The sequence below is a fragment of the Arachis ipaensis genome, chromosome B8 (genome assembly GCF_059453495.1).
Source record: "Arachis ipaensis isolate K30076 ecotype BB chromosome B8, ASM5945349v1, whole genome shotgun sequence".
NCBI lineage: Eukaryota > Viridiplantae > Streptophyta > Magnoliopsida > Fabales > Fabaceae > Arachis > Arachis ipaensis.
Genome location: NC_142443.1, coordinates 125,333,240 through 125,350,050, shown reverse-complemented (window position 1 = coordinate 125,350,050; position 16,811 = coordinate 125,333,240). Strand labels below are relative to the sequence as shown.

The following is a 16,811-nucleotide window of genomic DNA, read 5'->3' as shown; positions in this document are numbered from 1 at the left end:
ACTACTAACAAAGATTATATTTAATTAATTTAAATTTTAATTTTTAAAATTAAAATTAACTTTTTTAACCTATTATTTAGGTTGTTAAAAAAAGCATTGTTCTCTGTATTTCCTCTTTAAAAAATAACAAACAAACAAACTAGTAGAGCTGCGTGCTATAGTCGTCGTTGAGTTAGTAAAAGTTGAAGAAAAAAAACAATAATTTAGTACAAGAATATATATAGTATATACGCCGTTGGAAGAAAGAAAACTTTTAGAAATAAAAAGATAATATCCGGTGGATAGCAACTTGTTAGAAAATTAGTTATTACTTAATGATTTGATGCTCTAATTGCAACTTCAATTTCAAATAACACTAATTAGCTGATTTCATTTCTAATGGCTTTCGGGCATTTGGTCTCAATTCCCAGATCAACTTCTTCCATCAACACTGTTGGTACACATCTTCTTCCTTCTTCTACTTCTTCTCTTTTGAATTAATTATGATAATAATGCTATTATTTTCCATTTAATGAGTGAATTGTCTTCTTTTGTACACAAGAATGGTCACAAAGCAATATAATACATCATGCATCCAAGAATGTTTGGGAGATGATAATAATTACCTTAGTCCGTAACCAATCATTTTAGCTTTGGATTTTGATTATGAAAAACAAAAATCGTTAAAAGGCTTCTACCAATTTGATAAGATTTCAAGTTTTCAACTAAGTTTCACGTAGAGCAACACTTATATATGACGCGACCAATAATGGACCCTTTTTTTGTATATAAAATAAAGTTATATCACTAATAAAATTTATCGGTTCCGCTACGTTACCAACAGCATATCTGCCAACTTCTGCCAACTCTTATTTATAATTGTGTTTCATGGAAGTGTGTTTGTGGATGTGTCTAATAAAAATGTCTTTTTTATAGCTGTGTTTAATAGAAGTGTCTTTATAGATATATTTTCTGGATGTGTCTCTTTATATATGTATTTAAAATATATTAATTATTAGACACATCTACGAACACACTTCCATGAAACACAATTATAAATAAGAGTTGGCAGAAGTTGGCAGATAATATGTTGGTACCCTATACTTTTCCAAAATTTATTATCTTTACTAATATTTGACTAATGATAAACATTAAAGATTTTAATTCTAAACCATAAATTTTAAATTTTAATAGTATAAAATTAAGATATTGATTCAAAATGTTAGCTAAAAAATATTTCTTGGCCTCTTAATATTTCTCTTTTTTATTATTTACATAACCCATCAGATCTGCATTTTAATTTCATAAATATTCAGGGATTTTACTAATGATGAAAATAAAAAAATAACATTGGAGACATGAAAAATTGAAAACTTAGTTTTAATATTTTAGTGTAAAAAATAATCATAATTTATCTTTTTTGTTTTTTGTTTGTATTTATTAATTATTGTTATAATAAATACATAATATTAGATATAATAAATATATAACTATAAATATTACATATATAAAATTATAAATATTAAATTAAATATAATATTTTAATTAAATTATTATTTTGATTTTTCAGTATTACTCAATAAAATATAGAGTGATAATTGAAACAGACAAAATAAAACTACAAATTAAAGTTGTCTCAAATTATAAATGAAGGAAAGAAAGAGTTTCAGATAAATAAGAAATCATGGCTGTGGAATTTTTATTATTGATGCAATCTTGAAATTATAACTATTAGTAAATTTTTCTGTCTTCCTATTTGCTTGTTAACAATAGTGAAATTGTCAGGTGGAAGTTGCTGGAAGAGTAAGAAATTCGCCACATATTACTATGCAAGTATGGCGCTCTCTCTCTCTCTCTCCATATTCTCTCTCTCCATATTCTGTGTATTACTGATACTAGTTAATAAAATATGAGCAATGTTAGTGGCCAACAACTTTTGTGATTGTTAACCATTAACTAGTTATCAATGATGATTTGATGGTGTGAGATTGGTGTGAGATTTCATCCAATGGCTCACCTTTCTTTGCTGGTTACATACTGGCTAAAATTTATTAAAATTGCCGGCCCCTAGACTTTTCCATAAAATATTTATAATTAATTTTAATATAAACCTAACATTAAATATTTTAATAAAATAAAAATTAGACTCTAAAAAAGATCATCCAGACATACATGCGTATCTATCCATATATTAGTTAATCCTTGTTTCTATCCAACATATATAATAATAATAATAATAATAATAATAATAATAATAATAATAATAATAATAATAATTAATCTAAAATTAGTCAAATTAGTATGAATTTTGATTTTTCAACTTACAGTCTTGTGTATCTGTTCAAATATATCAGATATGCATTTTTAAATAATTAATTGAATTTTTTAAATAAGTAAATTAAATCTTATATTTATATTGATATATATTTTAAAAATTAGAATAAAATTTACTTTTTATTTTTAATATTTTTTAAAAAATAATACTTAATTTATTTAATTTTATCTTAAATATTTTTGATAAAATTTAATTCTATCTCTATTCTTAATTTTTTGTTTGATTAACTCGTTTATCCAATTTTTACCCTTAGCATATACATATCATTAAAGTGTCATTCCGTTGCATCATGCACCCTCAGCACTGCTACCCAACTGCACCACCAACACCCCCACCTCTAATCCAAACCTAAGTGTAAACATGGAATTTTATTTTTTATTAAAACAAAATCCGGCTATTAATGTAAGTAGGTCACTGCTTGCAATATGATGTGGGATAAAAATATGCTTACAATTTTAACCTTTTAACAATTGTTTTGTCATAGAAAGTTAAAAGAACAAATCACAATAATAAGCCAAGGGGAGTAAAAATTTACACGAATCAGCCAAAATGAAAACTGCTTCATGAATCCATCAATACAGGTTTATATGTAGTTCGAACCAACTAAATTCAAACTCCATTTCTACATGATTCGAACCAACTGGGTTCGAATTATACACAAACACACGCACACACTAATTCGAACCAGTTTGGTTCGAATTATATACAAACATACGCACACACTAATTCGAACCAGTTTGATTATTACACACACAGTAATTCATGGTATAATTCGAATTATGCTGTTAAAAAATTAATAATTTAAAAATTAAAAAAATATATTTTATTTCATACGTTAAAAAAAAGCTAACAAAATATTTAATTACGAGACTTCTTTAAAATATTAATGAGCTATCAATTCGAATTCCATACAATACTTTTCTGTCCATTTTTAATAGCTCATGAATATTTTTTAATAAATTTTTTTAATAAATTTTTTAAATTATACTACATAGAATATTTTTTAATAAATTTATTTAAATTATACCACAAAAAAATATTTTGTATAGTATAATTAAAAAAATTTATTAAAAAAATTTATTAAAAAATATTCATGAGTTATTAAAAATGGACAGAAAAGTATTGTATGGAATTCGAATTGATAGCTCATTAATATTTTAAAGAAGTATCGTAATTAAATATTTTATTAGCTTTTTTTAACGTATGAAATAAAATATATATTTTTTTAATTTTTAAATTATTTTTTTAATAAATTTTTTTAATAAATTATTAAATTTTTAACAGCATAATTCGAATTATACCATGAATTACTTTGGGTAATTCAAACCAAGCTGGTTCGAATTAGTGTGTGCGTGTGTTTGTGTATAATTTCGAACCAAGTTGGTTCGAATTAGTATGTGCGTGTGTTTGTGTATAATTCGAACCCAGCTGGTTCGAATTATGTGGAAATGGAATTCGATTGTAGCTGATTGCATTGGTGAATTTATGAAGCTGTTTTCGTTTTGCCTGATTCACGGTAAATTATTTTTTCGTTTGGCTTATTTCTATTTTTTGCCCAAATTAAAATGATAATAGCATTATTACAATGAAGTTGCGCAAGATGTCATATATATGTGACTAGTGCACTACAGTTGAAACAACTATCTATTATTAATTGTCTCAGTAGATAAATAGTTAATTAGGGTCTCAATTATATTCTTAAGGCCAGTGCTAATACGAAAATTAATTTGACTTGCCAGGTTCTTATGAAACAAGAGCTTTATGGCAGAATAACAGGAATGTCACAAAAGAGCAGAGTATGAAGACATGTTTGCAGCACAACATTTCAAAGCTCCATTATAAAGGCATTGAAGGAGGATCTACAACTCATCATAAAATTGACAAAAGATCCTTAATAAATGCAACATCTTCTGCACAATCACATGAATCTGAACCACAAACTCATGAAAAATCACAAAATCACTCTCTAGAGTCTATTAAAAGGGCACTGCTTGTTTTTCTCAAGTTTAGCAGACTTTATGTATTCTTTGGCATGATGGTTAGTCTCATTCTTAATTTATATTGTTTTAGTCTTTAACATTTAATTTAAATTTAAATTTTATTTCTGATATTTAAAATGTTCTATTTTATTTTGAATATTTTATTTCAATTTTCTTTCTATTGTTATTTTTTTATTATTATTCTGTCATTTTCGTTCTCAAATTACTACCATAGTCACTATGATAACTATATATAATTATATTTTTATTGCTATTTAAAAAAAATTATAATGAAAAAATAATATTTTTAGTAAAAAAATTTTATTTTCAACCAAAGGATTAAAATAAAAAAAATAAAATATTTGGTAATAAAAATAAAACGCTTCAAATATTAGAGACAAAGTTAGAACTTGACCTTAAACATTAAAAACTAAATCATTTTAATTTATTCTTCTCTATATTATTAATACTTAATGGTGTGTCTGGTTGAGGTAGCATTGTGTAACATTTTATATATATTGAATTATTTATTTTACTTTTACCTTTCAATCAAACACACCCTAAATAAAAATTTGTCATTATTATCAATTGTCGATTTTATTTGTTTTGAACAGATACCAGTAGGACTTTCTTCGTCATTTCTTGCTGTGGATAATTTTTCAGAGATATCTCCAATATTACTTGTAAAAGGAATCTTGCAGGTGGGCTCTAATTAACAACTTAGATAATTTATTTAATATGAATTTTACGATTATAATTGTATTTTAACTAATTTCATAATAGATATTATTCAATGAGTAGAGAAAGAACAAAAGAAATAAATTTAATAGTACATTACATGCATCTTTTTATTGTAGAAAAGTGCTAAGTTTCGGTTATTAATATAAAAATAATAGGTTTATAAAAATTTCAAAACATATTTAAAGTTAAGAGAGATGAATATTCTGCCCAATAAATAACATAAATTTGAATTTATATGGTAGTAACAAATTTCAAGTATGTTTGTATTTCTTGCTTTTAGGATTATTAGAAACTTCAAATTAATTATTTTTAAAATTAATTTATTTGTTAGTCTTGTATAAATTGATTTATTTCAAATTACTTACCCTTTGTATAATTTAAAAATCAAAATGATTTCTAGGCATTATGTATCTATTTCTCCGTGGTAGAAAATGTATTATTATATGTGTTAAGCTTTGAGATAACGTTTGGTCTTGTTCCAAGTGTTTACCATTGTTTTTTATTTTGTTCCTAATATTTTATTTTTATTCTTAATGTTTAAAGAGATTTTATTTGCATCATATCCTTCTATCAACATCTGTAACAACATTCGGTCTTGTATGATATTTTGTTTGAAGTAATTCCTAATTCCTATTTGTTTTCCATATCCTGCCTAAAAATTGGTTTTTTTCTCTCTCTATTTTATAATGTGTAGTTTTACTTTTCTAAAAAAGTTTAATTAAAATTATATTTTTTATTCTGAATAATAAATTCTAATTTTAAATCCTTAACTTTAATTTTTAAATTCTAAATTTTAAATTCTAATCCTAAATTTTAAACCTTTTTAAAAATTAAACTAAAATAATAATTTTCGTTAACTAATATTAACTAACCAAAAGGTGGTTTCTGTATTTATTCTTTTAAAATAGTTTAATACTCTCAAATTTTTTCTCATGTTTCAGTATATGGTACCTTTCTTCTTCACGTTTCAATTTATTATGGGAGTGAATCAAGTAGCTGACGTTGAAATAGACAAGGTATGTAGTTATTAATAAAAGTCAACCATAAGTTAAATTTTCTTTGCTTAAATAGACATACACATTTTGAGCTAATTAGTTGTTTTTTTTTTAATCTCTAATAAGCATTTGTTCAATATATATACATATAAAGTTACATTCATCAAATTGTCTTGGTTAACATATAGTAGGTGTTTGTAGTGATGTTTATAAACTCATCTGCACCAGATTATTTAAAATGATTTAAAAATTATATTAAATTATTTTTTCACATCTATAGTATATTGATTTTAAATCCGTTTATAGTATATATAGTGCACTAATTCACAATAATTTATATAAATAAAATCAGTTTTAAATTTAAAAATCAGTTCAAAGTGCTTTATATAAAAAAAAAATTTTTAGCACATAAAATTAATTTTAATCGGTTTATATATAAATAACTGGTTTAACTCATCAGTAATTAGGGGTGTCAACACTACCCGAATCCGCGGGTACCCATCCCGCCCCTATCCGCTCGGGGCGGGTTTAGGTTAAATCCGCTCCGGTATATATAAAATAATTAGTAAAATGATTAATAATATTATATCATATATAAATTTTTACTTTAATTTATGTTATGTATGTAAATGGTGGTTATATAATTTTTAAAATTTTATTTTATTTGTTGTATTTAATAATTATAGGGGCGGGTAGGGGTGGAGCGAATACCTGCAAGAGCGAGTTAGGGTTTAACATTTTACTACCCACGGATAGAGCAGAGCGGATTTCATGCGAATTTTTTGTCGGGTGAGACGGGGTCGGGTAGGACAAAAACCCGCCCCTACCCGTCCCGTTGCCACCCCTATCAGTAATCGATCAATCCAAACAATCAGCACAAATTATTCAATCCTCCTCCTGGTTGATCTAGTTATCTGATGTAGGCGACCAAGATATTAGGCTGACAAAATCAACCTGAATAACTAAGTTGACTGATACTATTGATATGATCAGGTTGTGAAATGACTGGCACAATTTTCTAAAAGAGAAAGATATTATTTTGTAAAACCAGTTTTATTTAATTTGAAACCAAAACCAAATCACAACACTGGTTATTATAATTTTGTTTTTATGAAAAAAAAAATGATGGTTTCAATTCAGTTCGTCACTTTAAAAAAAAACCTATTTTTTTAAAATGGTTTGATTTAATTTTAGTTAAACTCAGTATTTTTTAATATCTCGAACATATAATCATAAATATAGAACTTTTTTACTTATATAAAATGATGGAGATCTAAAATAATTAGAATCTTTTAAATTAAATTATGTTATCTGAATATACTCTTTTTATTATTATATAAATCGTTCCCGTGCTTTGTAGTTTAAATTAAATAGTAAAACATTATACCCTAATAAACATAAATCGTGACAAAATAGTGGAGTAAGAACAAAGTTGAATGTAAATTATCCTAGGCTAAGTAGCTTTATGTGATTTGGCCTAAAACACAATAGCATGTGACGATTTACTTGTTGTAAATACAATACAATAAGTTAGCATGATTTATGAATGAAAAGCTAAAATACAATTAGCTAGGACGATTTATGTAGATTATTTATGGTGTATATACTTATAAACGTGATTTGTATTATATCAATTTATTGTAACATACTATATCGATTTATTGACTAGTAAAATTTGAGATATTTTTGCCAATAAATTGTAGTGGGTTGTAATTATTTATGAAAATTATACTATGAAAATATTTTACTAGAAAAATCAAATTAAATAAAAAAAGAATACTAAAAAATTATAAGCCAAAAGAAGTTAAATGTTGAAATTTAGTATTTATTTTATTAAGTACTCTTTTTTTAGAATTTTTTTTATTTAATTTTGTCTTCCTAATAAAATTAATAATTAAAATTATAAAAAAATAATTAAAAATAATACAAAGTCAAATAAAAAAATAACAAAAAAATTCTATAAAATATATGCATCAATAAAAATGATTTAAAAAAATTTATATGAGCAATAAATTCTAAAAATTTTAAAAGAACATGAATTTATATTATTCAAAAGGACATGAATTTATATTACGTAAAATTATATTTTTTTAATCCTCTTTTGACTCTTATTTTTTAAAAAGAATTTAAATTTATGTGTTAAAATTTAATACTCTTTTAATTATAATTTTTAGTACTATTTTTTTATTTAAATTTAAATTTTTTAATGAAATAAATAATTTATATTATAAAAAAATAATAATTATAAATAAAGTACATGCGAATTGAAAAACACATAATAAAGTTATACAAAACCAAATAAAAAAATAACAAAGAAAAGTTCTCTAAAAAAATATATATCAATAAAGATGATTAAAAAAATTTATATGAACAATGAGTACTAAAAATTTCATAAAAAAAAATAATCTAATCATAAAATATTTAGAGGATTCACGTAACAGAAACTCATTGGTAAGATTTTGGTAATTTTAGTTTCTGTTTATTAATTATCAAAATTTTACACAAAAATATTTAACTAAAAATAAATTAAGAATATAATATCTTTATGGTATACAAAATAAGAGACTTTTATTAAATATAAAAAATATTAAAAGTTTTATTTGTAATTTATATTATATCAATTTATTAGCTGGTGGCTGGTTATCTCTCCCGAAATTTCACATACATTTGTAAGAGTGCACCATATACTCGTTTATTTATAGATTTATTGTTTACATAAATTGTCTCAATCTATTTTGTTTTAACTTTTCGTTCATATATCGTGTTAGTCTATTGTATTTTACCTTCAACGAGTAAATTGTCCCAAGCTAAGCTAGTGTGTTTTAGGCCAAAAACACATAAACCTGCTTAGTAGTCAATTTTGGAAACCCACAACGTTGGCACCATTTATGTTTATTTTTTGAAAAAATTAAAAAACAAATCGTCTCAGAGACTAACGTTTTATTATTTAACTTAAACCACAAAATTCTGAAACGATTTATATAATAATAGAAAGAGGGTATTAAATAGCAAAATTTGATTTAGGAGATTCTGATAATTTTAAATTTTTATTATTTTATATTAATAAAAAAAGCCTAAATATAGGTTTTTGTAACCTTATTGCTTGTTGCGTTGCATATTTTGTTGTCTTATTATTTCTTATTATTTAACCCTATAAATTTTGTGTAGATTAATAAACCAGATCTTCCTTTGGCAACCGGAGAATATTCCTTGACATTTGGAGCTATACTTGTGGCATCGACTCTACTTACGGTATCTTATAGGTCATCACTTTCAACAACTTATTATTATTTCTCATAAATCATATATATGCTTTTGTGCAGAGTCTTGGACTTGCATGGATGGTAGGATCAAAGCCATTAATTTGGAGTATTATTGCTAGTGCAGGGCTAATGACTGCATATTCAATTAATGTGAGTTTCTTTAAAAGTTAAAACAAAACAAAAAATTGTTTTTAAATTTTATTTTCTGCTTATAAATATAAGTAACGGGTTAAGGAGTAAAGACTATGACTCCCAAGTATTTAATAAAGAGAAAATCTAGGGGCTAGCAATTTTTATGTTTTGTGGCTATTAGTGTTAGATGTAATCTCACACCATTAAAAACACTATTAATGGCCAATTGATAATTACAAAACACAAAAGTTGCTGCCCCTAACACTCTTCTTTAATAAATACTAGTTGTACATATGATAAGACAATTGTCTTTATGATTTATTTAGTTAACTACTTATTAAAGTTAGAATTTTCTTTTAAAAGTTTGTGTGGGTTCAAATTTCATTCCCAACAATTTTCAGATTATATAATTTTACATCTTTTTTTTCTTTTCTTACTTTTCACATTATTTTTAAAAAATTTAAAAAATCAATTTTTAAAATACTTGTTGTCCCAATTTATTAATATAAATTCTTTTTAAAATAATATTGAGATAGATATTCTATAATTTAATGAATTTAATTAATAAATATTATGCTTATAAAGATTTCTAAGGAATTTAAAAATTGAATTTTTATTATATTTATTGAATAATTTTTTTTAACCAAATTACTTTGATGGCCTCTATAAGCCCTTGAAATTAAAATATGCTTTTCCACTATGTTATTGATCTTCTTTCTTGTTTTAGTCAAAGTTGTATCCAACCCATAATTGAGAAACAATGTTAATTTTTTTTCGAAGCATGTTAGAGAATATTATAATATTTGTCTATTAATTAAATTAATATTGATTGATATTTTTTAATAATAAAATATTAAGTATTTATTATTTAATTATTTCTATAAATAAGTAATACCTTAATTTACATAAAAAAAACTACCACGTAACACAAATAACATTTTAATATCTAATTTATTCTTAAGTTATTATGATGAATTCTACTAGAGTCAATGGCAAATTTCTTTCATATGATATTATAATATATTTTTTATCATAATTTTATGTATTTCTTTTTCTAAAAAGAATCTTATATATGTATGTTAAGTTGTTCTCTGTCAACACACAAAAAAAAAATAGTCTCTCTCTCGCTCTCTCTCTCCTCGTTGACTTTACTATGGTCGACATTTTGTGTGTTAATTTGTGTTTGTAAATTGTAACTATTTATATATATACTTTTCAGTTGCCTTTATTAAGATGGAAGAGATCTACAATTCTCACAGTACTATCTAATGCAATGTCTATGATGGCATCATTTCATTTAGGACCTTTTCTACACATGAAGGTATTTTCTTATAAACTATAATTTTTAGAGAGTAAATTTTGATTCAATTTTTTTTTCAAATATTATTAAACATATGAGATTTTTCATCTTAAAAATGGAGGTTCCACGACCATTATAATAAAAAAAGGTTCCTATTTACTGGGACGGATTAGTCTTTAATCTGTTAGGTTGGAGAATGCTGTGAAAAAAAAAAGAATTTCTATCTATGAAATATAAGTAAAATAAATTTGGATGTGTTTACAAATACTTTAATAAATTAGTTCAATTTTAATACAATAATGTAAAAAAAAAGTATACAATTGTGCAGTTGGGTTAATGTGTTTAATTAAATATTTAAGCAATAAGTTTAAACCGTAATTATTTTTATAATTATATTAAATATACATTAAAATTAACCACTAAAATTATTTACTAGTATAAAATATATATTAAAAATGACTTAAATTACATATGTATGTATACGTCACTTATTTGGTAACTAATATTTAGTATGCAAGTAGTATTTTTATTATTTTTATTGATGTGATAACATTATTCGATATTTTGTGTAATTATACTAATAATACATAAAAATAAAATCTTTAATACATTATTCAATTGCTTCTTTAAATATGAATTCATACTTCGAAGTTGCTATCACATATTAAATATTGGAACACATAATTATTAAATAGACAACATCTTTAACCAAAATTGTAGGTTGTCTTAATAGTTCATCATGACATAAACTTTAGTGGCTTTTAATATGGGTTCTGAAGACTACTTCATTTAGTTTTGATTAATGCAATTTTCATGAAGACTAATGCAATTTTTTTTTTCAAATACATGCGATGCTCAGATCTTTGTGCTCAAAAAGGCAGCTACATTTTCAAGATCTATGCTTCTTAGTTGTTTTGTCATAGGTTGTCTCTACACAGTAATATCAATATCAAAGGTAAAATTTCCTACAACAGAAATACTAATGTTTTTAATAATGTAAAATTATTTTTAATAGTATGAGATTACTCTTTTTTTTTACTGGTTAAATATTAGCAAAATTTTAATAAAAATGCCACTCCTAAACTTTCTCTTTTTATAATTAAATCCAACAAAGTTGATATATATATATATATACACTCTTGTTCTTCTATTTCTTTTTTTTTCGTACACATTTTTTGTCTACATTTTTTTTTGTCTGCATTTTTTTCTTCTCCCTTCTCCTTGTTTCTCTTGTACATCTTTTTATGTTCTTCCCTTCCCCTCTTCTTCTTTTTTCGCTATGTTTTTCTTTTTTTCTCTTTTTCCAAAAAGAACAAGAATAATAAGAGGAGAAATAAAAAAAATTGTGAACCAAAGAAAAAGAAGCAAGAACAAAAAAGAAAAAAACTGCAATAGTAGAAGAATTTTTTTTTTTTTGCATTTTTGTAGAGGTTCATTCTTAAACGCTCCTTATTAAGTATGGAATACTGCACACTTTGTTAGTTTATTAAATTTAAATTTTTTATTTATTATATTTTATTTGAATGGCTTGAATTTAAAAAGGTAACCTATTAATTAGGTTAACCACTTTTTTTATAAAACTTGGACTTTTTTTGTAAGTATTAGAAATTGGGCTGAAGTCCAAAACATAAAAATAGCATATGAATATTAATTTTATAACATGTTTGTACAAAAAAAAAATATTGAACTTTAGAATTAAAATAATTAATACATAAGAAATAAGTTAAAAATTCATACACCAAATCCAGAAAAAAAAGATATATTAGAATCTTAGAAAAAATAATATTAAATATATATTATGTATATAATATTAAAATTTAAATAAATTTTATTTTGTGTAAAAAAATTATAATATTAAATATGAACATAACGATAAAAAATTTTGTGTTATATAAATTTAATTAATATATATATATATATATGACGTAAAAAGTAAACAAATATATAATAATTTTATTTTGTGCGAAACAAAATTATAACATTAAATATGAAGACAATGATAAAAGATTTTGTATTATATAAATTTAATTAAAAAAATATATGTACTCACTTAAAAAGCAAACAAACATATAATAAGTTTATTTTGTGTGAAACAAAATTATACTATTAAATATAAGGATAAAATACATAATTAAACCAAACCTAAAATAATATTACATAATTCACCCAAAAAAAATTTTATACAGATAACCCAAGTGCATATTTTTATGTAAATCGAATGTATAAATCTCCATTGTAACTGATTCGATTTATTGGGTGACTAACATGTATGCATAAATCGACTCTAACTAATTCGATTTGCATTCGTCTTGGTAATTCAAATTTACTATAGGAATTTATAAATCGAATGCATCTCATTCGATTTATATAGAAATATGCACTTGGGTGATCTATGTAACGTTTCTCTTTTTGGGTGAATCGTGTAATATTATTTTGAGTTTAATTTAATTATGTATTTTATCCTAAATATAAACACAATGATAAAAAATTTTGTATTATATAAATTTAATTAAAAAAATAAATATACTTACATAAAAAATAAACAATAATAATAATAATAATAATAATAATAATAATAATAATAATAATAATAATAATAATAATAATCTCATTAGTTATTTATCTATCTAAAACTAAACTAGCTTCTTAAATATAAATAAAATTATATACTGAGAGAAAGACTGAAAGATAAAAACTGAAAAACGACAGAGACTACATAATTCTTTGTGTTATATTTAGTGTAAAATGTGTATAAGATTGAGTTATGTCTTAATATCTTTTTTATTTATGATAAATATAAAGAATGAAACAAACAAAAATAGTTAAATATATTTTTTTGTAAAGAAATATTTTAATATTTTAAAATTATAATATAAAATTTTAAACATAATTAAACAACTCTAATCTTAAATGAGTATTTTATTATTTCTAAAATTAATCCTAAAAGACTATTTTAATATCTTAAAAATTAAATATAAAAATATTTTAATAATTTTAAAATTATTTTAAATTTTTAATTTCTATTACAATTAAATAATACGAATTAGTTCTTATAAAATTACTTTAATATTGTGTTCTTATAAAAATTAATTACAAGGATATTTTAGTTTTTTTTAAGTTTAAATTTATAATTTTTAATATAAATAAAAAATATTTATTCTCAAAGAATATTTTAATTTTTATTCTAAAAGAGTATTTTAATTTTTTTTAAAGATTAATTTATTTTAATATTAAATTAATATTTTTAATTTTTAATACAATCAAAGAATTTCAAATAATCTATAAGTGTAAATTAGTATTTTAAAATTAATGGAGTCATGGCACTTTCATGGAGACAGGGTTCTTCTCCATAATCGGTTTTACGTTTGTAGTTAGCCAGTCAATAGCGACGACAGACAGTCGTCTCCCTCTTTCATGGGAGCAATTTTTTGGGTTTGAAAGGTCATTTATGGCAGAAGTAAAAGGGAGTGGGTTCAAGAACGTTTAATTCTATCGCCGGGTACCACCAACAATGAAGATGTTTGAAGACATCATCGTTAGTAACAGAATAATAAGAAAGTTCCATCAAATTACCGAGTACTTTCCTGGTGCTTGAAAGAGGGGATTAGTTTTGTTTGTCTGTGTCAATTTGTTTGTTCAGCACATGACAATAAAAAAAATAATAATAAATAAATTTAATTTACCTCATAACTTTTGATAGTAAATTAATTCTTAAAAAATACTGCACTCTTTATTTTGTCTGAAGTGCACTAACTTTCGCCAAAAATATATATCTCGCAATTAAAACTTTTTGTGTTTTTGTTTTTTTTTTCTTATAAAAGTTTACAACTTTTGTTTATTTTTTTTGTTTCTCCTCCATAACAATAAATACAAAATTTTTTGAATAAAAAAATTAAAATAAATTAAATTTTCATAATTTATTTTAATTTATCACCAAACAAAATACAAAACACTAATTTTATGTTTTTATCTTTTGTGTTTTGTTTTTAATGTTTTGTCTTATCTTATTTTTAGAACCAAATACAGTCTAAGTTAACTTGGCTGGACTTGACTATTATAAAAAATATTTGTGTATGTAACAATAATCTTAAAAAACATTAACTTTAATACTTTTTTATTGGAAGTGTTTATACACAAGATTTAACACTTTGGTGAGAAACAGGATTTAGGGGATGTTGAAGGAGACAAGGCAGCAGGCTTGAAAACTTTGGCAATACGCTTGGGTGTTAAGCAGGTAATTATTTTTCTTTCCTGTATTTTCTAAATATGAGGTTTTGGTATATTATATATCCAGATGTATTCATTATTTATCTTTTTCTAGGTATTCTGGCTATGTATATCACTTATTCAAATGGCTTATGGAATTGCTATCACAATGGGAGCATTATCTCCTGTTTTATGGAGCAAAATTGTTACGGTAATAACGTGATATTTGCATATATAGATTATTATAATTAATTATTAGTGTGTAATAATAAAAAATGTGCCTCAGTTTATAGTTAGCCTCTCTCTTCACAAATTTTTACATAGAAAAACTAATGAAAATTCACAATGTATATTAATCTATTCCAAAAGTTTCAATAATAATGATATTATTTCGAATAAACTATTTTGGGGTTTAGACCATTTTTATAGAAAATAAGGCATTTTACTCTAATTCTTTTATTCAATTTATCAATATCTTAATTCTTAAATTTGTTGTAACTTTTAATTTGTTAGGTTTTGACACATGTCATCATGATTTTATACGTTTGGAATCACGCTGTTAATTCGGTAGATTTATCAAGCAAAGATTCATTGCAGTCCTTTCATATGTTTATGTTTAAGGTAAGTAATAAATTTATTTAGAGTTTGTTTGAAATGCTAAAAATTAGAATTCACTCAAGAGTTTTTTTTTTTGAAATAATTAAAAATGAATATTTGAATTTCTTTGAAAATTTTAATTTTAATTTTTTCTTTATTTGTAAATTAAATAAAAAAATCTGATTTTCAAATCTATTCACACATTTTTTAAATTTAAATTCTATTCTATTAATATATTATAATAATTTTAAATTATGAAATTAAATTTTAAATAAAAATAAATTGTTTTTTTTAAATAATTTTTTTTCATATTAACTGATTTCTAAACAAGCTCTTAATATATAAAACAGTATGAGGTATTATTTTATGGGCGAATACATTTTGCTTGTTATTGAATTTTGTACGATAAATTGATTATGTAAATGGAGTGGCTCCATTTTTTTAGCTCCATTTCTTTCCATGTTAAAAAAATTAAAGATCGTTTGTGTTTGATCCAATAAAACCAAAAGCTAGTTTTAAAATTAACTTCTTATATTTTAATTAAAATATATATTTTATACATATATATATATATATATATATATTATTTTATTTTATTATTTCAATTCAACTACCCTAGCTAAATTTTGGTTAAATTTCTAAATTTTTTAACCTTTATACTGATCTGATTTTTGGAACTTTGGATTTGTTTCTTGACTTAATTTATTTCAATTCTTTCTCAATTAAGCGACTGTATGGATAAAACTATTATGCTTGTGAAGACTAGAGTTATGAGATTTATCGCTTTCATATTTTTTGTTTGCAGCTTGTAACTGTGGAAAGTGTCCTTGTACTCTTTGTTCGTTGAAGAACTAGTGAGATTGTGGATTTAATAAATGGTGCAGCATTTTCCATACGTTTCAACTAGATGAATTTTTGTGCAACTTTATTATATATTTTTGTTCAAATAAATTACTGTTTTCATAAGATAGATAATAGGTGTTTCCGTAGGCAGAAATAAAAATGTATTGATATAATAAATATATGACATAATGAGAAACTGACAGGTGAATTATATAAATTATATCAAAATATATATTTTTTATTTTTATTTTAAAAAAACATAATATGTTCTTTAATATTAAAATTCGCTTCAAATTAATCAACACACAAGACTAAAATATTTCTTTAGTTAATTTTTGAAAAAAGGTTAAAGCATTTTTTAATATTTTTAAAAATAGTATTTTAAGATTAGTATTAAAAAGAATAAAATATCCCTTTATGTTTAAAATTATTTAATTATAT

The 16,811-nt window shown here is 23.2% G+C and overlaps 1 protein-coding gene across 1 annotated transcript; it reads left to right on the top strand.

Moving 5' to 3' along the window:
- The first annotated feature begins 280 nt into the window (after positions 1-280).
- LOC148549755 (naringenin 8-dimethylallyltransferase 2, chloroplastic-like) lies at positions 281-16,578 on the top strand. Its single transcript, XM_088497492.1, has 13 exons — positions 281-436; positions 1,765-1,812; positions 4,054-4,352; positions 4,908-4,994; positions 5,976-6,050; positions 9,198-9,281; positions 9,353-9,442; positions 10,644-10,745; positions 11,584-11,679; positions 14,887-14,958; positions 15,046-15,141; positions 15,444-15,551; positions 16,333-16,578. The coding sequence occupies exons 1-13, from the start codon at positions 379-381 to the stop codon at positions 16,372-16,374; spliced, it is 1,257 nt and encodes a 418-aa protein (XP_088353618.1). The 5' UTR covers positions 281-378; the 3' UTR covers positions 16,375-16,578.
- The last annotated feature ends 233 nt before the right edge of the window (positions 16,579-16,811 follow it).

Bases quoted from the DNA above. Each gene is read 5' to 3' on its own strand.
- LOC148549755 (XM_088497492.1), top strand. From the start codon at position 379: ATGGCTTTCGGGCATTTGGTCTCAATTCCCAGATCAACTTCTTCCATC. The intron at 9,443-10,643 runs GTGAGTTTCTTT...TATACTTTTCAG, and splicing joins TGACTGCATATTCAATTAAT to TTGCCTTTATTAAGATGGAA. The intron at 15,142-15,443 runs GTAATAACGTGA...TTAATTTGTTAG, and splicing joins TATGGAGCAAAATTGTTACG to GTTTTGACACATGTCATCAT.